The 20,345-nt window shown below is 35.5% G+C and overlaps 2 protein-coding genes across 6 annotated transcripts; one reads left to right on the forward strand and one right to left on the reverse strand.

Annotated features, from left to right (window-relative positions):
• The first annotated feature begins 7,834 nt into the window (after nt 1–7,834).
• LOC104245231 (uncharacterized) lies at nt 7,835–16,400 on the forward strand. Of its 5 annotated transcripts, none has more exons than XM_009800812.1 (21): nt 7,835–8,249; nt 8,318–8,379; nt 8,488–8,552; nt 8,686–8,729; nt 9,456–9,498; nt 10,204–10,264; nt 10,364–10,431; nt 10,885–10,936; nt 11,233–11,297; nt 11,381–11,447; nt 11,560–11,605; nt 11,679–11,737; nt 11,907–11,987; nt 12,080–12,191; nt 13,821–13,909; nt 14,019–14,075; nt 14,805–14,928; nt 15,141–15,307; nt 15,404–15,476; nt 15,559–15,688; nt 15,768–16,400. In XM_009800812.1, exons 1-21 carry the CDS (start codon nt 7,979–7,981, stop codon nt 15,904–15,906), a joined length of 1,875 nt encoding a protein of 624 aa, XP_009799114.1. In that variant the 5' UTR covers nt 7,835–7,978; the 3' UTR covers nt 15,907–16,400. The 5 variants fall into 5 exon arrangements, 4 of the variants coding, with proteins under 4 accessions (XP_009799114.1, XP_009799117.1, XP_009799116.1 ...); XM_009800815.1 differs by having other exon boundaries at nt 15,141–15,226; XM_009800814.1 differs by lacking the exon at nt 14,019–14,075.
• Nucleotides 16,401–16,725: 325 nt separating this feature from the next.
• Nucleotides 16,726–19,931, reverse strand: LOC104245232 (ribosomal RNA-processing protein 8). Its single transcript, XM_009800818.2, has 9 exons — nt 19,701–19,931; nt 19,550–19,611; nt 19,234–19,285; nt 17,906–18,020; nt 17,720–17,814; nt 17,485–17,591; nt 17,283–17,397; nt 17,161–17,205; nt 16,726–17,080 (listed from the first exon to the last, which is right to left on the reverse strand). Exons 1-9 carry the CDS (start codon nt 19,875–19,877, stop codon nt 17,009–17,011), a joined length of 840 nt encoding a protein of 279 aa, XP_009799120.1. The 5' UTR covers nt 19,878–19,931; the 3' UTR covers nt 16,726–17,008.
• Nucleotides 19,932–20,345: the final 414 nt, after the last annotated feature.

Consider the following 20,345-nt stretch of genomic DNA (forward strand, 5'->3'; position numbering starts at 1 on the left):
ATTCGTAATCACAATCTACTTCTTGAACTATTATTTCGAAATTAGATTGATTTTTAAGACTGGGCTGAGGGTTCCTTATGCATGCCATATCATTAGAGCCAGCGTAAAAAGAACTGTACAGAAAACAAAAGAAAAACTATTAGGAATGATAAAGAAAGGGAAACTGCATTTCATTGAATGATGAAAGATAACAAGGTTTGCACACTTCAAACAGACTGCAAGATAAAAATCTGGATTACACCGTGCATGATATTGTGAGTGAGTGTTAATGCACGAAGGGTGATGCCGTGCTGATATCGTGAGTTTTAATGTACGAAGGGTGATGCCGTGCATATTATTGAAAGTACAAGCACAAAGGATGATGCCGTGCCTTGATTATGAGAGAGTAAAAGCACGAAGGGTGATACCGTGCCGTTTCGGTTGATTTCTATGGCGAGGAAGAGAGTAAAAGCACGAAGGGGATGCCGTGCACTTATTACTGTGTTATCGTTTCCGTTGCTTCTAGCATGATATTTACCTTGTCGTTTACTTTATCATTGTCATAACCAGATATCCCCCTCAGCATGTTTCCCTTTTTCTCGACTTATTCTGTTTCATTCTTGTTATTATTGCTGCTCGTATATGATTTAATTACACATGTTTATATGGTTGTCGTGTCCTAGCCTCATCACTACTTCGCAGAGGTTAGGCTCGACACTTACTAGTACATGGGTTCGGTTGTACTGATACTACACTCTGCACTCTTTTGTGCAGATCCGGTACTGGACCCTACGGACCGTAGTTCGAGGTTTCTACCTTCAGTCCAGTGGAGACCCGAGGTAGTCCTGCAGGCGTTCGCAGGCCTTGGCGTCCCCTTCTAACATATTTCCATTCTGTTTTTATCTATTTCTGAGACAAATGTGTATTTTCCTTGTTCAACCTTTAGACCAGTATTTGTAGTATTCGTAGATAGTCCGTGAGATTGTGACACTAGTTCTGGGTGGAGTTTTATTATGGATTCGTATTTGTATTAAGTTAAATTGTTAAATTTTGTTCTTCCGCATTTTGTTTTCCTTTGATTTTCTTATATCATCTGATAAATTGTTAAAGATAAAGGAAAAAGATAAAATAATAAAAAACGTTGACTTGCCTAGCGGGTTCAATGTTAGGCGCTATCACGATCTCGACGATGGGAAATTCGGGTCGTGACAATTTCATTGTACAATCTGTACAAATTTTGTACATCTATGAATGTTTCATGAAGTGAAATTAAAGAAATACATATACTTATTCTATCGTGCTTTATATAAATTAGCCTCAACTAATTAAAAATTAGAATAGCATTAATTGATACATATAAGTATATAAATTGAATACAAATACAATACATACACTTACACATGCTTGGAGTATAGATGTGTCCTCATCCTTTCCCAGTCCCAAGGGAGAGTATATCACACTGTCACAGTACCCACTCAAACAAGTGATAACGGCTGCTATCAGCTACTGAAAACCAGTACTACTACTAATATCTTGTACGGATCACATTTTCCATTTTCACTTTATATACTACCTCTTAGATATTTTCACCCGGCATTTGATATCTGCTTGGTCTCGATTAATTCGAATTTGCATCGAAAATTTCATTTTGCATCGAAAAATATATTTTGGGAGGTAAAGTAATATCTATCAAAGATCATTAAAACTCAAGACTCAAGGCCGATACTTCTTATTAAGAGTGAAGGGATACTTATCGCTCCACTCCAACCTTTTGTGATGATACTTAAATATTTTTATTGCTTATTTAACTGTAAACAACAACAACAACATTATCTAGTATATTCTCATAGTGTGTGATTTGGAAAGGATAATGTGTATATATACCTTGTGAATGTAAAGAAGTTATATCCGATAGAGTTAATTACATGAAAATATAATTGACCCAACATCATAACAAAAGTTGGTCCATAATATTAAATTTTACCCGACTTAGCATATGTTGTATATATCTTGAAAGTGATTCCATCGTCGGTGGCAAACAAACTCATCTAGATCGGAAACACAAGCAACCACCTCTTGTCTTTATCTTTTTCTTTTCTTTTCAATTCTACAAGAGGAATCATAAAAATTTGGTGAGATCTAATTTGCTTGACTGAAAAGTAAATTGTTGATGTTGTGAGAAAATTGCAACCATGTGTCACCTAGTTGCAACGTAAAAAAAAATTGAAAAGTAGAAGTCCACCATTGAAGGCCATTCAAAGTTTCGCTTTCGAAAATAGGAATTTTTGAGTTTGTTAGTTGTTTGGATTGAGTGTTGTTCCAATTGATTGAAAATATCAAAAGAAGTTGAAAATTTAAATTTGAGTTAAATTTCAGAAAAGACGCGAGGAAGAAAACGAAGTCAGTTTTTTGTATAATTATGTATAACTTTGTATAATAGTGTATATGAGTGTATAAACACATCTTATACACTATTGTATCCTTTATACAAGCGTCTGTAGATGAACTTCTTCCACGATTTTCGGTTGCAATTCTTGTTCAAAACCAGTCCAAATCTCCATTAAATGACTTCAAATTTTATATACAACCTCCTTATACCATTTCTAACAAGTCTAAATAACACTCACTCCAAATTTTTCACAAAATCAAATTCAAAACTTAAACCCACATATTTAAGCTTATTAAAAATCTAATTTTGACCACTCAAATGGATTTGGTTTGTTGAACTAATATTTGAGTCACATTTACCGATTCATAAATTAACTTAAAAGCTTGAGCAATCATTTTTAAAAATTGAATAGTAATTTCGAGGACCTATTGGAATTGGATGTTGAATCTTAACCTATTATTTTTGGGCTAGTTGTTTTTTTATGTGAAATTTTCCCTTTCCATACACCTCGACTAAAGAAAAACACCAATCAGCTGGTTTGAATTCTTTTTTACTATATCGCCCAAAGAAAGTAATATTGTCACATTGGTCAAACCTCTACTTTTCATCCAAAAAATGTAATCGGAGCATTTTAATGAAAATGAATTATTAACAGTCGAATAATTGATTTTGATTTAATCGCTTTTAATTAACGAAAACTCTTCATATTGTTCAAACTTTTTAATACATGGAAAACCAAACAATGACTATATTAATGGAGCTTGAAATAATTTAAACCAAAAATGGATGTGTACGGCATGCTGATTTCAATCTAATGGCATTACGTTGTCTCGCTTATTTTTTCTAATTTCTAATTCTTTGGGCAACGAAAGATGCACGAAATCAAATCTTTAATTGGAAGTCAAATATTTTGGACTTTTCTGTTTGATTATTTATTTTAAGTTACTTTTATTCTAAGAAAATAATGCAGATCGCATCTGATCTCACATAATTTTACTGCCTAAAATGCCTTCAAAGTCTTCTAAGACAATATTTAGACTAAGCACAAGGAGGTTACGTTAACTTTTGAAAGGGGTCAGACAAAGAACTATCTTGACAATTTTTAAAATGGTACAAAATATTATTATTCGTGGAAACTAAAACTTATACTATTAGTTATTAAGTGTTGGTAAAAGTACAAATCAGTTTAAATAAAAAATAAAAAATAATAAGATTTTCAAGCTAAGATGTAGATATCTCGATTTCTTGAGCGATAATATTCTTAAATTATCTCTCAAAGATTCCAGCCCAACAACATCGTACGACTCAAAAAAACTCTGACTAGCTACTGGGTCCAATGTTCCACCACAAAAATAATGCTCTTTTTTTTGGTAGTATATATATGGTAGACTATGTATATGTTTCGTGTGACTTTTAAAAAATTAAAAAAAGACCGTCTGGTACATTAAGCTCTCGTTATACGTGGGACTCAGGGAAGGGCCTGATCACAAGGGTTTGATGTACGCAACCTTACCTGCATTTCTACAAAAGGAAGTTTCAACGGCTCAAATCCGTGACCTCCTGGTCACATGACATCAACTTTACTAATTACGCAAAGGTTCTCGTTCTTTACGTGTGATTCTATTTTATGTTATTATACAAAAACACACTTATGAGTTATGGACTGGAATAACAGCTCAACCATCTTGCAAATATGCTGTCTAGTTGTTTATACCATAGAAGACAATCTAAACAGATTTAATCATTACAACAACAACAACCATCCAGTATAATCTCACTTAGTGGGGTCTGGGGAGGGTAGTGTGTACGCAGACCTTACCCTACCCTAGGGTAGATAGACTGTTTCCAAATAGACCCCCGGCATCCTTCCATCCAAGAACTTCCCACCTTGCTCTTGGGGAGACTCGAACTCACAACCTCTCGGTTGGGAGTGGGGTTGCTTACTACCTTCCCACATATTTAATCATTATAGATTAAAATATTAAATTTGGTAAAACTTACTGTTTGTTTGATTTAACAAATAGAATGTTTTTGGCATCAAGTACTTGAATGAATAGAATTCCACGACTTTAGAAACCAATATGATTTGCTGAAAAGTTGAATAATTCCAGTATTGAGTATCACTCACCGAATTTCACCAATTTTCATAATAAAAAATGGTGTCGGTGGGGAAATTGCAATAAGAAAAGAGTCAAAAAAGTTAGGAAATTGCAATAAAATCATTTACGTATAAAAAAGAGGTTACCTCTTTTGCTGTCTAACTAATTGGGTTTTGGTTTAGACTTTTGGGGAAGTCTTTGCTTTTTGTTGAGCCGTCGCCGCTACCTGGGCCCTACCCCCCCTAGGGTTGTTTGAAATGAGGTCGACCTACGAAGAAAAAAAAAGAAGAAAATATAGCAAATATTTTTTGAAAGAAAAAAATATTTTCGAGAAACCTTAATCCCCTCTTAAAGTTTTTTTTTTCTCAATTATATGGTATTAATAAAATCTATTTTTGACACAACTCAACTTACATTATCATGTTAGTCAATCAGAGGCGGATTCAGGATTTTTATACGATGGGGGCACAATATTCTGCTGAACTACTGCCTCCTAAAGGCTTTTAGTATTGAGAGTGTCAAGTACTTTAAATTAATTATTTTCAAGGTATATACATATACACACACACATAAATCTTGCCGAAGCTTACAGGGTCCGGTGACCCCTCATTGCAATATGTCGGTCCGCCTCTGCAGTTAACTTCAGAGGCGGAGCCAGAATTTGAAGTTTATGAGTTCTAAATTTATAACCAAATCCATAACTCGTTTTAGTTACTGAGTTCACAATTATATATTTATACATATCTAGTGAATATTATAATATAAATACAATGTCTAAACAAAAGTTATTAGGTTCGTCCGAACCCGCATTTACTTCTCTAGCTCTGCCCACCGGTTAACTTTATATAGTAGCATGTATTCTACTCTTTTTTTTTTAATGAGAGTTTATCTGTATATTTCATTTGGATGATCTAATAGTATGAATATTCTATACGCTGATAATGCTATAACTTAAACTCAATCAATTAATATGAATTATAATTTTTTTTCATACGCTCAAAGTTAGAATTCCAAATTATAGAGTAACATGACATTAGTGGCACAATATTGGATAAGCGACATTAAGGATGAGTCTCATTTTAATACTAACACTAAGAAAATGGACCTTCGTAATTCACTCAACCTCAAAAGTTAGTTTAAATCGTGAGACGTGCACAACCATATAAAAATTCGATGAGATTGAAGCTGAACATGATAGCTTTTGCACACTATTTGGCTTTATGACTCGTATAATTAATTGATATGAGATTTTAACATACATCCCATCTACAACTCCAGGATCGTGGGTTCGAGACAGTAAATGAGCAATAACTCCTACAAAGGAGAACAAATGAGAATCATAGTGAGGAAAAAAAAGGAAAATTAACCCAAATAGCAGCTCACCAATCCAACAACAACAACAACCTAGTATAATCCCACTTAGTGGGGTCTGGGGAGGATAGTGTGTACGCATACCTTACCCCTACTCTGGGGTAGAGAGGCTGTTTCCAAATAGACCCTCGGCATCCTTCCCTCCAAGAACTTCTCACCTTGCTCTTGGGTAGACTCGAACTCACAACCTCTTGATTGGAAGTGGAGGTTGTTTACCATCAGAACAACCCCTCTTGTCACCAATCCACTTAATTAAAAATAACCGGCGGAGGTATAATATGTGCAGAACTTATGTATAATATGTGTATAATCAATGTATATTCTATGTATATAATTAGAAAAAATAAAAAATAAATGTAACCGACTATTTGTGCAAAAATCTCAAAAAAAAAGAAAAATACATCGCGTCCTATGTTTCATTGCATATTTTTTCCTATCTATTAAAGATTTTATCAAGGGTATCACGTTATTAGTCAGCAGTCACAAACCTCACTCGTGATTGTTGATCTAACACATGACGGATATGGATGTATTCATATGTTGTGTATCTACTATATATGTTAACATTCTTGGTGTCACTGTCCATTATACATCTTTTGTCTCTTCTTTAATTTTCAGATCTATATTTAACACTCCATTCGTGCTAATAAAGTATTACTTTGTAAAAAAGTGACTAAAATAATGGATTACAACGTGAAAAAAAAAGGATAATTAATTATCACCAATCAACTAGTAATAAGTTAATGTCGTAGTGATACAAATTACTTTTTTATTTTTATAGGAAACTTATTTACATTGTATCATGTTGATAGTTATTTAATGAAGTTTCCTAATTATTCCACTATCCTTTGTCGGAAAAAGGGTCGGATGCACGTTTCCTCAAGCGGTGTCATCGACACCACTTTGTCGGAAAATTTTACTAAATATATGTATTAATACTGTACGGAAACGGATAAGTAAGAAAAAATAACATTACTTGATATAAATTGTGCCTTGGTGTGTTGGTTTTGTGCTTGATTTTGCTCTAAAATGTCAAAGGTTCAAATCTCAACTAGCACATTTTGCTTTTGTAAATATTTGAGAGAGCCTTTGTAGTTAAAAATTGTGATTAAGTAGAATTGAATTCCAAATCTTTTTTAACTTAAGACTCAACAAAACCAATAAACTAAGGTTATTTTTTGTCTAAAAGTATGATAATCAAAGTAACAGTCCAGTTCTTCTATAAATTTCGATACCGTTTACAAAAATTTCAGCATACGCCTGGCCCCGGTCGGAAAAGTACGCTTTAAAAGTCGTGGCCCTGGGCCCTGGCCCTGGTCGGAAGAGTACGCTTTAAAAGTCGTGGCCCTGGGCCCTGGCCAAACTTAGCTTTGTACCCAGAATTAATTCTATATGTTAAGTGTAAACCTGACATATTTCCACCAAGGCCATTTATAAAACGACTTGTACTCGAGATAAACTCGTCAGTTCATCCATGCATTTTTTTGGTTTCTCATTCGGATTCCGATACGTGTTAGAATTTGATTAAATCTTAATTTTGCACGACAATAATGAATACTCAACTCGAATCCAAAATCTCTAATTAAAAATAAAAAGTACTTATCGCTCTATCAGAATACTTATTGATCATTCATCCAGTTATCAATAGTCGATGAGTATGCATTGTGATTGTGAACCTTTCTAGAATAGATTGTTATAAACAAAAATTTAACAAATTAATTTAGCAATCTCATTAACAAAATACAAATGTAATTATTATAATATAAAGGAAAATGACACTGTATAGCTCTTGTAAAAATAATAGCCGAAAAATATATAAAATTTGTATATTTTTTGTATATATATATATACATTCTGTATGTTATATACAAAAAATATATAAATTTTATACATTTTTTCGATTACCACATATAATTTCTACCACGGACTAAAAGTGATAATACCCCTATTATAAATGTAACAAGTATAGGCGCCGAGGCTACAGGCTGGAATTTCGGGCATCAAGCTTCTGGGCTCAAATTGGCCCAATATCTAGTGCATTGGCCCAAGTCTTTTACGGGCGAGTTCGGCCCTTCTATTTTGGCGCCAAGGAGCAGCTTCCCAGCGACCGTAATAGGCTCCGTCGATTTTGCCGCCGGAAATGTATTCAACCGCCGGCTATACGCTCGTTGACTGTAGTCAACTTCAATTGTCGTCGCCCATCTCCAAATCGTCTTTGCAACTCATTCACCCACGCAAAATTGTTTCCATTTCTCTCGTATTCGAAAAAACTCATCGATATCCCAATGGATTCCGGCGAATCCGAATTATACCCGGAAGACAAGTATCTTCTCATTCACCGGCAGCTTCAAGCAACAATAACTATGCGTTTGATTGTGATTCAACTCACAATGACTTCGTATTGCCCCCTGGTCCGTCATTTACAAACCTATATATATGTGTATGTGTTAATCTTTTACTTTTAATTCTTTTCATGCAGGTAAGCTGCAGTTTAGAAATGTGACATGGATTGGTATTGCCACAATCACTAGCAAAGTTCTGGTGATTATTTCGCAATTAGTATTTTTCAAGTGTATTTACTGGTTAAACCTTTAATTTTTTGCCTCAATAGTTTTGTTGTTTTCGGTTTTCCGAATTTGGGTCACGTAGGGATTAGTGAGGGAAATTGTTATAGCTTCAGTTTTTGGCATTGGTCCGGTGGCAACTGCCTTCAGGTAAGCTCATACATGAAAAAGTTTTTGCTAATATGTTTCCTGAAAAGCTTTTTACTTTGTCCAATTCTAAGATTTTTAGTTTTGTTTCTCTTCTCACCATTTTAGTCTGATTTGAATGGTGCTTTAATATCAGGTATGCTTCGGTGCTGCCTGGTTTTGCTGCATCAGTTCTTGGTGGTGAGTAAAGAATAAAATAAAGTAGTTGGTTTATCCATCCATAATAATAGGAAGATATAAAGCATATTAACATGGTCCTTAGAGTTGTGTTCGCTTTTTATTTTTTTGTGTATGCATGATTATGATTTATTCTTTAGTCATAACTTAGGTACAAGTAGCAGTCATCTTTTTCTGTTAGCAAAGCGGAAAACTCATTACGAAAAGAAAAGTAAATGAAACTTTGGAGAGGTGACGCGTGGGGAAAACTGTTTTTTTAAAATAAATATTTTCAAAATATTGAAAGTTTAGAAGAATAGAATAAAATGTAGAAGCATGAAGTTCTCTCTCTTAAATCTGCACTTTTGTCTATCATCGGATTTCTATATGTACCAAGTCTCTTCTGTTAAAATAAAAACAATTTCTTCTTTTTATTTCCTTCTCTTTCCAATTCTTTATATTTTCCTGTTGCAACAAATATTTCTCTTGGTCCAAGAAGGTCTCACTTGGCGTTTTGACATTTAGTCACATCCAGCACAGCCTTAATCCAACTTGTACTGTAGTTGTTCATCTTTGGTTGAAAAATTCATTCTTTGTTTATGTAAGATTTTACAAGGTTTCTTGCCATCGTGACTGTTACCTGTGCATGATAGTGCATTCTGTTGATGCCTTGTTAACACTTAATACTATGCTTTATGTGTAGAAGACGACAGAGAAGTTATTTTATCACTGGCTTCTTATTTCATGCAGGTGTTAATGGTCCTATTCACATCACAATGGCAGCTACGTTAAGGCTAGTTGATATCTCTTATCTGCTATTTTCTTGATTTTCTAATGCTGAATTCAAAGTTGTTCTGCACCCTCACTTCTATAGACTCTATGTTTACTAGGAGCTGAAGACATCATATCCCTGGATTCCCATATTTAGCTAAAGCAGCAAGAAGCTTGCTATACTTGAAATTTTATGTATAACCAACCCTGATTCCTTATCCTGGAGCAACAAGCTACATGTAAAGTTAATTAACATAGAGTAAATTCACTGGTCATTAGCCTTCTGTCTACATTGAAGTTCTGCTTCTGGTTTAGACCAACAGGGTTTAGTTAGATAAAGAACTATGCGTCCAAGCTCTACTCCTCCACACACCTAAAACTTAGCTTCATCATCGACAGGTCTGTTTAATGTTGGCCTAACATGCTAATGAGTGATTATGTGGGTGAATGCTTAATCTTGAGACATCAATGCAGATGTAGACTGTGATATCTTGCCTTCTCTCTTGATAAGTAAATCTGCCTGAATTTATGTATGACTATTGGCACATTCTAGACAAGGGGCAGCTATATGGTGACTTTTGTGTTGTCCTAGGTGCATAAATCTTAGATGCAAGTTTAAAGACTTTGAGCTAGTTTCCCAATAATTACCCGTTTCCACCTTTACACATTGTTAATAGTATTGAAAATACATTTCTTACTTCTGACCTATCACGATGATGATCTTCAGTAAGCTTCCACAGGATCGTCAGGAAAAGCTATTTAAGCATGCAAATACTGTCATGATCCTGGTATGTAAAATCTCACTGCTTTAATATATTCTTCTTCTTACTCATCTATCACAACTAAAAAATTATAAGCATTTAGCAACAAAAATGGATTTCATGCAGGTAGGAGGTCTGGTGGCTGCCCTCGTGTTCATATTTTCCAAGTCCTTAATTCATGTATATGCACCAGGGTAAGACGGTTTAAATCCAAAGAATTTTTGTGTTATTTAACTCGCTAGATATAAGATGTAAATGATCTGGTCTTCTAAACTTTGATTTTGCATTCATGTCCTGATTGCTCTCTTGAGATTATTTAAATGGAATTTTTATCTCAAAGTAGTGCGGCAGATAGCTCATGATGAACTGCCTGTCACACCTTTTTGTTTTTTTACTATGGCTTTACTCTCTAGGTTGGCTTTCTATTCTCTAAAATGTTTAGTGCCTTTTTCCAACATTTGAGTTGTCGTTTCCCTGCTCATGCTAAGTCACAGCATCTTTATTTAGCCTTTGCTTCGACACTGAAGGTTGTTCTGCCCAGATTTCTTAAATTAACCTAGACCAGAAAATTCTTTTACTGTCATTGTTAGGCATTTATATGCTTGTGAGTATCTCTTGCTGATTGCACTTCATTGATCCATTCTCAGTCTGTGGACCTCAACAGAAGGCCAGATAACAAGCCAAATAGCTATCCAACAGGTAATGAATTTACTTTTCAGAAAAATTCAGCTTGAGTTTCTTCCTACCATTACGTATCTGGCCAAGCTTGTTTAGCCAATTGTTTTTGCCTTATCTCACTTTTACTAACTTAAAAGTACATATATCCCTTTCGTGCATGTAAAAAATGTCTCATTTCTATATGTCTTTTCCTTTACTTTGTATCAACATTCCAATTGGAACATATTTGCCTTTAGTTTCTGTTTCCACAATAGGTATTTACTCCTTTTAGATTTTGACATCTTTTCTTATTTAACTGGATTTCACATATTTTGCAGTTGAAAATAATGAGTTCTTGCATTGTTTTTGCTGGCCCTGTTGGTCTTGGATTTGGTTATCTGAGGTAACATATTAATGAATGTCTTTTTTTTTTTTGTTGAGTTGTTAATAGTTCTTTGAGCACCTAACAGTTTCTTTTTACTCTAGTGCAAAAGGAGAAAATGTCTTTCCTGCGATTAGCCCCGCCTTCTCTAGCTTGCTCCTGATTGCCAGTGTAAATTCTGACTTGCCGTGGCCCAAGTATTATTTCATTAGGAATGACTCTTCCGTATCTTGTAGTAGATCCTTGTAGATTCCGACATGAATACGGTTGTAATTTGTTGCAGTGCCTCTTTTACTCGTTCAGCAGAAAATCAGATGCCCTTTCTTCTGGTAATGTAGCCTGCTTAGTAACTTCAGTGATATTACGTGGAAAAGATATTAAAGTTTAAAATTCTTTACATAGGTGGTGTTCTTCTGTCCTGTGGAGCTTCCCTTGGTGTAGTCGTTCAATGGATTATCCAGGTCTCTGTTGCTGACCTCTGACTCTTTCATACTTTAGTTATATTTTTAGGTTAAAAGACTCAATCCTATGTTATATGGTGTGTGTCTTTCTTTTTTGTTTTCCACGTCATACACATGCTTGTTTCTTAAATTAAATTGGACATGAGTTATACGTTATGCTTGATTTCAGGTGGCATTGCTAAGGGGAGCATGGCATGAACTTATGTCAGCTTCATGGATTGATGGATTCAGGAGCAGGGATCTTTGTGAAGTAGACCTCTTTGACCTTCTGCTTCTTTCCACGTATTTCCTTTCCACTCAATTGATTGCTTTCGATCACTTTTCTGCTGTGTTTTTTCATAGCTTTTCTCAGTACTAGTACCAGCAATATTCAATTCAGGCTTGGCACAAATAGCATCATTTACTGACATCTGTTTTGCATCTCATTTTCCTGGTGCTGCCGCAGGCCTTTCATGTAAGTGAAAGTGAAATTTTTCTGTGTCCTTTTCCATGTTGATCAAGCACAACTTTCTGGCCTTTGTAATTCTTTGTCATGAAAACAACGCCGTGTAATTCCTCTTTTTTGAGGACAGATAGTGTATAAAATGCAGAATCTAAATCAAAAGGTTTGATATGGCGGGTCAGATTATTGCCTCCGCAATGTTAAAAGAAAGGAAACAAAAGATACAAAATGCAAGCAAAAAGTTGTAAGATTGAAGGTCTGTTGCTTTATGCTTGATAGCATGCATTTGGTTACAAGTTTATATCATTGGGAAGTCTAGCTCTACATCTTTGACTGTGGCAAAGCTGTTAATCCTTATGAAGCTTCGATTCTTCATACCCCAAGCACCTCTTGAACAAAGTAAATAGATGCAATTTATGATCCAAATTAGGTGGAAGCTCTAACAGTCCCTCATAGTTATGTGTCATCCAAAAGTATATCTCTAACTTAACTCTTTTTGCTTTTGTACCTTCTTATTAAAAACATTGGGTTTTGGTCCAGTATCAACAACAACTACGCACAAGTTGGGTCGGCTATATGAATCCTCACTTCTCCATTTAAGCTCAATCTCATGTCATCATTATACCAAATAAAAATAAAAGTAAAAAAAGAAGTTAAATAACCATCTTTTAGTTAAACCCTTGAGAGACTGTAAGACAAAATTTGCAAGTTGTTTTTCAAGTACGACATGTTTGAACAGTGTATTTGACAGCACGGATGATCGATACAAGTTGTATGTCAATGGCTTTTCACACAGAGAAAGGATGGTGCTATGTAATTAAATACCAAGTGCTATCGTTGGCTTCTTTTTTAACTGAAAGAACAGCTTCCACAATGAATGAAAAACTTCTGAAACAGCGAATCTATGTGGAAGAGTGACAGGACTTATAGCCCGTTTGGCCAAGCTGCAAAAATCAGATTATTTTGAGAAGTGCTTTTTTTCAAAAGTGCTTTTCTCAAAAGTACTTTTGGTGAGAAGCAGTTTGTGTTTGGCTAATTAGTTTGAAAAGCACTTCTGAGCAGCAATTAGTGTTTGACCAAGCTTTAAAAAACTGCTTCTAAGTGTATTCTTCTCAAAAGTGCTTCTCAAAAAAGTGCTTTTGGAGAGAAGCTACTTTTTTCTGCTTCTCCAAAACTGCTTCTGTTTCTCCTCAAAAGCATGGCCAAACACCTCAAATTGAGACCAAAAGTGCTTTTGGCCAAAAAAAAGCACTTTTGACCAAAAATAAGCTTGGCCAAACAGGCTATTAGTGAGATCCATGAATCTTCTATTGACCATGAAGTAGTCCTTCAATTCTATTGTGAGCGACAGTCAGACAAGGGTTTTATAGGAAACAACTTTAATGTGGAACATACTGCCAGAGTAGCATAATGCAAAATGTAAAGTGTTATTCAGGCAATTTCTCTGAAAGCCTCCCTGCAGGACACTGGGTTTTCATCCTTTTACTGTGTCAGAGCTCTGCCATACTTTTTTGTTTTCCCATTTTGCTGTAGGTTCTTCATTGTATTTTTAAATCGGATGCCCTAATTCTTTTTCATCATTGATTACCTTACCTTATCAAGAAAAATCTCATTTCATCATTGATATGTTTTAAATTTCAGATGCTTTTCTTTTGGTCATGGCACCTTTGGGGTTGCTTTCAAGCATCGTTATACTGCCTATTTTACCCATGTTGTCCAGACTGATAAAGGTGCTCCTCATATTTTTCATATCCCTTTCGATTTGTGATGAACATTTTGTAACCTTTTCTTGTTAGTCTTTCAGTTATATTTGCCCTCTAATTCCGAAGTCTTTCACAGACTGAGTCATGGCCAACCCTAGTAGAGAAGATAAACAGAGCCGTCTTGCTATGCATGGTTAGGACATTTATTTTAGAAGCAGGTTATTGTTATCTTGAATGTTTGTGATTGATCAATATTTTTGCAACTTTGGTAGGACTGTGAAGGAAAACATAGACTTTTTTTTAATCTCGAGCTGTATTCTGCCATTCATTTAACTAACTTGTTCTTTTTGGAGTACCCCAAAATGATTGCTCCTTTCTGTGCTTCAATTTTTCAGTTTTATGTACTAAAAATAATATTGATCTTATTCTAACTTGATGCAAATAAACTGTGAAGGAACACTTTCCGTCCCATATTCTCTTAAAAGTATTTCTAAACTAATCTCATCAAATAACTATTTCATTGTCTTTTTCCTCAATCTCTGAACCTGTTGGAGTAGATGAATTTTCACAATAAGTGGATGAATTGTATATTGTTTTGCAGTTACTTTTGGATATCATTCCTCTTTACAGATTCCTCAAAGTTGGCCTAGGACCTTTACAGTCCAAATAAGATTTTGGAGTCCGTTTTTGTAAATTGATTTTCATTGGGCTCTTTCATAAGCCCCTAATACAGAAAATGAACAACTAGGTTGGGTCAGATTCAGCTGTATGAGTTCACTATATGCACTCCACTCTATTCGAGCCCATATCAATAATGCTGTAATGCAGATGCAAATGAAATGTATAAGTTTTTTCATCAACAAGTGTGTTTATCGAATGTACTTGATTACTGAGTGTGCTACAATTTTCCTGTTTTATACAGGTCATTCTCCTGCCAATCCTTTCAGTCATGAGTAGCTTGGCCAATCCAATCATCCGCATCTTGTTTGAGCGATATGCATTTGATTCTTCGGCAAGTGCTTTAGTTTCTTCTCTATATCTTTTCTGTAAGTATTGGATAAACTCATATTAGGGTGTCTGAATTACTATTTTACTTTGGAGGAGGGGATTCAAAATAAGAGCACCTATGTACTCGTGAGGGCTGAATCTATGTCTAGACATCAGACATAGATTACTTTTTTGTTTAAATTACTTGTTAATAAAGAAAAAGAAAGAACCTTTTTGGGAATAGATTCTTGACATAGTTATCTTTGTGTAGATTCTCTTGGCTCACCATTCTTGATCGTCAGAGAGTTGCTAGTCGCAGTATTTTATGCCTTTGGAGATGGACTGAGACCTTTCCTGGTTAGTATTGGAGCTATTGCTCTAAATGCTCTCTTGGATTGGTTCTTTGTTTACAGATTAAATAGTGGAGTGCAAGGATTGGTTAGTACAGTTTTGCCTATTTTCTTGCAATAACTAGTAGGATAATATTCATGCTTTAACAAACTCTCATTGCTAATCGTATTGATGAAAATGAAGGCTCTTGCAACGTCATTCACTGCTGCCTTGTCTCTCGTCACCCTATTCTATCTCCTTCAAAGGAAGGTTGGAGGTAAAGTGTGGAAGTATATTAGTCCAGAAAAGCAGTTCATCTCTCAACTCTGTATTATGTAATTTTGGTTGTAAAATTGCAGGGCTTTTTCATCTTCCTGAATTAATAGGTCCTGGTTTGCTTCTATGCTTCTGCTGTGTCATCTCCAGCTCTGTAACTTCCATCAGTTATGAAATGATTTCAAAAAATTTCCTTTCCGAGTATATTACAAGGTCTGCCCATTTCGCTTGAACCTACGATATGCTATGAGCATCATCATAATTTTGATTGTTTGTTCATATTCAAATCCAGGTTACCTAGGATCCAAGAACTCTACTGCATAGTATCAGCTGCTGCTCTTGGGATTATTGGTTTCTTTGCTCCTCTTCTGTTATACTATTTTTCTAGATATAAATTGGAGCAGAATAGCTTGAATATTGATGAAACATAAGGTTAAAGCACAGTTGTATTTGGTTCGGAACCACTTGTACATGCCGGCGCCAAATGTTCTGCGCAATGAAAGATTGAAGAATTCAAACAATTCAGAGTGAAGCTCAGGATGATCGTCGTAACATAACAGTTTGATTGGCTTAGCAGGTACCAGCGTGGACTCAGAGACGAATCTGCCGATATTATAAAATCTTCACGAATAATTTCGAACATTGGAGATTGCATTGACATCAAGAGACATTTATAAAGTACATGAGCAACTAAACTGGCGAGACGGTGAGCATGTCGCATTAGTGATGAATCGGACAGTTTCGTGTTTGCTTCTAACTCATAACCTGTGCAGACCCTAAATTCCTTGAAGTTTGTTGTTATATAAGTGTGCATCAATCGGGGACTTGCCTGATCCTGTAGCATTTGTGATGACAATGAATTGAATTCTAAAAATAAAACAAATAAATAGAGAATTTGTCCCACAAGGCTGGGATTTTCTAACTATATCACTCTCAAGTGCTTTTAAAAGAGAAACGTAAAAGAAAAGAAAAAGCAATAAGACCCACAAGACTTGAAGCAATCAACAACAACAACAACCCAGTATAATCCCACTTAGTTGGGTCTGGGAAAGGTAGTGTGTACGCAGACCTTACCTCTACCCTGAGGTAGAGAGGCTGTTTCCAAATAGACCCCCGGCATCCTTCCCTCCAAGAACTTCCCACCTTGCTCTTGGGGAGATTTGAACTCACAACCTCTTGGTTGGAAGTGGAGGTTGATTTACATCAGAGCATCCCCTCTGAAGAATACACTTTTGGAGTGAAACACACGATTTACGAAAGATTAAAAAGCACCAAACGTCTATTAATTTAGCACTATAATCTTTTGCAATTCAACTAACTAATTTCAGAATCCATCATACAATAACGGTAATATTATCCGCAACTCCTCAATATTCGAGATTCAAAGAATTGACCAGTTCTCGTGGAGATCATTGTTAAGTGCACACTTACTCTGAAACACATGACTTCATCCATATCCGATACTTTTAAACCCACCTCCAGATTGAACAAGGACTACACTAAAATCTTAAACAATCCATATTAAGGCCAAGCTTAGCGCCGTTTATATATACAAGGCTTGAGCTCAGGCCAACTGATCTCCTTGTCTACTGAATTCTGCTTTTCCTGTTGAGAGGGACATAGATAATAAGCACATCTTTCTGAGGCATGGATGAATCATAACAAAATTATGCATCAAATCTAACCTTCTTCTTTAGGTAGAACAGCGCAAACATTTTGTTAGAGAAATCCTGCAGAAACGAAGACAAACTTTAGAAGTTGATCTCAGATTTCATCAACTCATAATGAAAAAAGAATTGACGGAGACCTTTGACTCTATGGTAAATCCAAGCTCACAAATAGCTTTCAAAAACTTGTTTGGGTCTGCTCCTCCAGTATTTGGATCAAGCCTGCTTTTAACCTCTGCTATCAAAAGCCAACCCCTGGAACAACCACCAACTCAGTTCGTAACCTAAACCACAAGATGAAGATATCTACCTTACAAAATTAAGAAAGTACTGCATGCCAACCTGGGTTTAAGAACTCTGCGTGCTTCCTGAATGTAGCTTGGATAGTCGGTTCCCATCAATGAAAGGCAAAAGACAGCCACATCAACTGACAAGGACAATAGAGGGGTCTGCCAAAAGAAAAGCACTAATTTAGGACCATGTTCCTAATCATTAATGTGATAAGAAATGCTGAAACTTTAAAAGCAATTCACACAGAGAGAAACTCTGTTAGCAAGACACTAAGCAAGGCCCATACATTAGACATATCACAAGCAATTACTGAAGGATCATTTGCGACAAGATCCAAGGACCAGACTTTGTTCTTCACACTTCTTGCCAGCCGTCCATCTCCTGAAATAAGTTCGACAATCAATGAGTCACGCAACTGCAAAAGTGACAATCACATGAAATTTGTTGCTTCCTGATAATTCGAGACCCATACCGCAGCCAAAGTCAGCAACAACTAAAGAAGGGCTATGATCCTTTAGCCATTTTGTGATTATATTAACAGGTTGTTCTGGCCAATGTAACATTTGCTCTTGATACCCTGCATGATACTGTCCAGATAAGTAAACACTGGTTAAGAACAAGAAAATCATTACAGGGTGATGGATACTCAACAAATATACTCAAGGATATTTCATAAATGCAGAGAAAACTGAAGTTGAATCAGATTCAAAAGTTGCAGTCCCAAAAATTCTAGAAGGGGATATCAACCAGCCACCTCGCAGGGGTAATTGTGAAGACGGTAAAATTCAATATCAGGAGTGATTAGTCTTTCGTTACGAACATGTGGTCGGGAGGAAAAAAGGAGTAACTGCTGTTATGGCTAGTACGAGTCATACTTGATAACAGACATCATCCTCTGAACAGCCGACCTATGGGCTTATGTACTTGTATGCAGATTGGACCAACCTGACCTATCGATAGTCTAGACTCTAGACATGTTGTGAATCTAACATTTAGGTCTTCGGACCTCCAAAGTTACTAAAAGTAATACTCCCTTTCCTTGCTTCTATACAACTTTCAGGAATTCCATTTCATTCAATACCGAAGTTTAATCTTTGATGTGATGCTTCTCTAAACTATAACCTTTTTTGTGTAAATGAATTTAATATACTAGTCAATAACTTCGTGTTCAGTCAAATACCAATACTATTGGACAGAGAAAGAAACAAATTATACAAATACGAGACCAAGAGTAGTGAAATATCTCAATAGTTCAACAGGCCAAACTTTTCTTCTCCTCCATTTTTATGTGTATATATAAGCAATAGGTCAAGGAAAAAGAAGACATCAGTAACCGCACCTAGGCAACTCTAGACGCTTCAACACTAAGTTTATTGGGAGGCAGAAGGAGAACTGACTAGTTTATCCCCCAAGTGAAGCATTAATGATTTACTTAAGGATGCTTGGTGCATTTAGAAGAAAATTCAAAAAGGTAATAGATCCTCCATGTAGCGAGACAGATTATGAAAATGCCAGCATTTTTTATTTTTTTTTGATTAGTAGAATGCCAGCATTTTTAAGTTTTGAGTTCTTAATTGAGGACTTCTATGCACCGCATTCGTTACCATTTTTCTTACAGCATTTGAATTATGTTAAACTTAACCGCTCCATCAGCTTTTTGTTGAACCTATACACTCTCTTGAAGACAAGGTCAATCCACGCGATCTCAATTCAAACCAACTCCAAAAACATTGAGTTATCACGTATAAATAGAGGTGCAATATAAAAAAGACACATCTAACTAACGAAAGTGATTCTTACCACATTAAAAAGATCTGGATTTTCTTTGAAATAATTGAGCGCCTCATCTCCACTGGATTTAAAAACAAAAAAGAAAGAAACAAACCAATTAAATCAAAGCAACCCGTAATTCAGAACTTATCTTCAACAAAAGACTCAATCTTGTGAAAAGAAATTGCAGCAACCTAGGTGTATTAGCTGACAAAACACTAGCTTTCTTTATATTTTTTGTCATATGTATGTGAATACATCTTGCTTATATATTGAACTACAAAAGATAAATCTTCCTTATTTTTCTCAATTTAGATTTAGGAAAAGAGGTAAAAGGAAGACGTACGAGCAAGTGTAGAGCTTTTCATTAAGCATACGGAAGTGTCCTCCTGATAATCTCGCCTTCATCTGCGTTAACTCCACACACAATATTACTAACTATTCTGACAAATATGATTACAGGTGAATGTATATAAAGAGAAAGGATGAATTGCAACCTTATCGAGAAAAGACGAAGCTTTTTTGGTTTTAGAGATGGCATTTTTTGAAGCCGAAGATTGATTCACGCCGGAGAGCTTAGAATGACCGTCGCCGGTGGGTGTAGAAGATGAAGGAGAAGAGTTTTTGTGAACCTTTCCTCCCTTCCGTTTACGGCTTCGATTTTGTACTTTCATCCTCTCTTTCAGCTCGCTTTTCCTCTGTTTGGTCGGAGCTTCTCAGTGTTGTTGAATTTAGGGATGGGTTCTACCGAGTAACGAAACTGACTAAAGATGGACCGGCCCAAGAAGTTAATGGGCTTAGGAAATTTTGGCCCAAAATGAGTAGGCCTGCCCCAAATTTATGACCAGCTAAAAATCTTCAAACAAAAGAAGAATTAACTTAAATAACCGCTCACCCAATCTCTTAAATTAAAAATAGCTAGCAAATGTATATATGTATAACTCATATATAATATATATGTAATTAGTATATAATCTACGTATATTAGCTAGAAAAAATAAACAGTAAATTCGGCCGGCTATTTATGTACAGATTCCAAAACAAAAAGAGAAAATGGCCTGCATCGAGAAAGGAACTAAGGAAGAATTAAAAAGAAAGAAAAGCACTCAGAATATTAATTAATGAGTCATTAGAATTTTGCC

This window comes from Nicotiana sylvestris, chromosome 2 (assembly GCF_000393655.2).
Source record: "Nicotiana sylvestris chromosome 2, ASM39365v2, whole genome shotgun sequence".
Lineage (NCBI taxonomy): Eukaryota > Viridiplantae > Streptophyta > Magnoliopsida > Solanales > Solanaceae > Nicotiana > Nicotiana sylvestris.

What these genes read in the sequence shown, in the direction of transcription:
- LOC104245232 (XM_009800818.2), bottom strand. Translation starts at nt 19,877, where the DNA reads ATGAAAGTACAAAATCGAAGCCGTAAACGGAAGGGAGGAAAGGTTCAC. An exon ending in ATCCAGATCTTTTTAATGTG is followed by an intron (nt 18,021 to 19,233) that starts GTAAGAATCACT and finishes TTATCTGGACAG; the next exon opens with TATCATGCAGGGTATCAAGA. An exon ending in GATTTACCATAGAGTCAAAG is followed by an intron (nt 17,206 to 17,282) that starts GTCTCCGTCAAT and finishes TCGTTTCTGCAG; the next exon opens with GATTTCTCTAACAAAATGTT.
- LOC104245231 (XM_009800812.1), top strand. Translation starts at nt 7,979, where the DNA reads ATGTATTCAACCGCCGGCTATACGCTCGTTGACTGTAGTCAACTTCAA. An exon ending in CAATCACTAGCAAAGTTCTG is followed by an intron (nt 8,380 to 8,487) that starts GTGATTATTTCG and finishes TGGGTCACGTAG; the next exon opens with GGATTAGTGAGGGAAATTGT. An exon ending in TCGTTCAATGGATTATCCAG is followed by an intron (nt 11,738 to 11,906) that starts GTCTCTGTTGCT and finishes GCTTGATTTCAG; the next exon opens with GTGGCATTGCTAAGGGGAGC.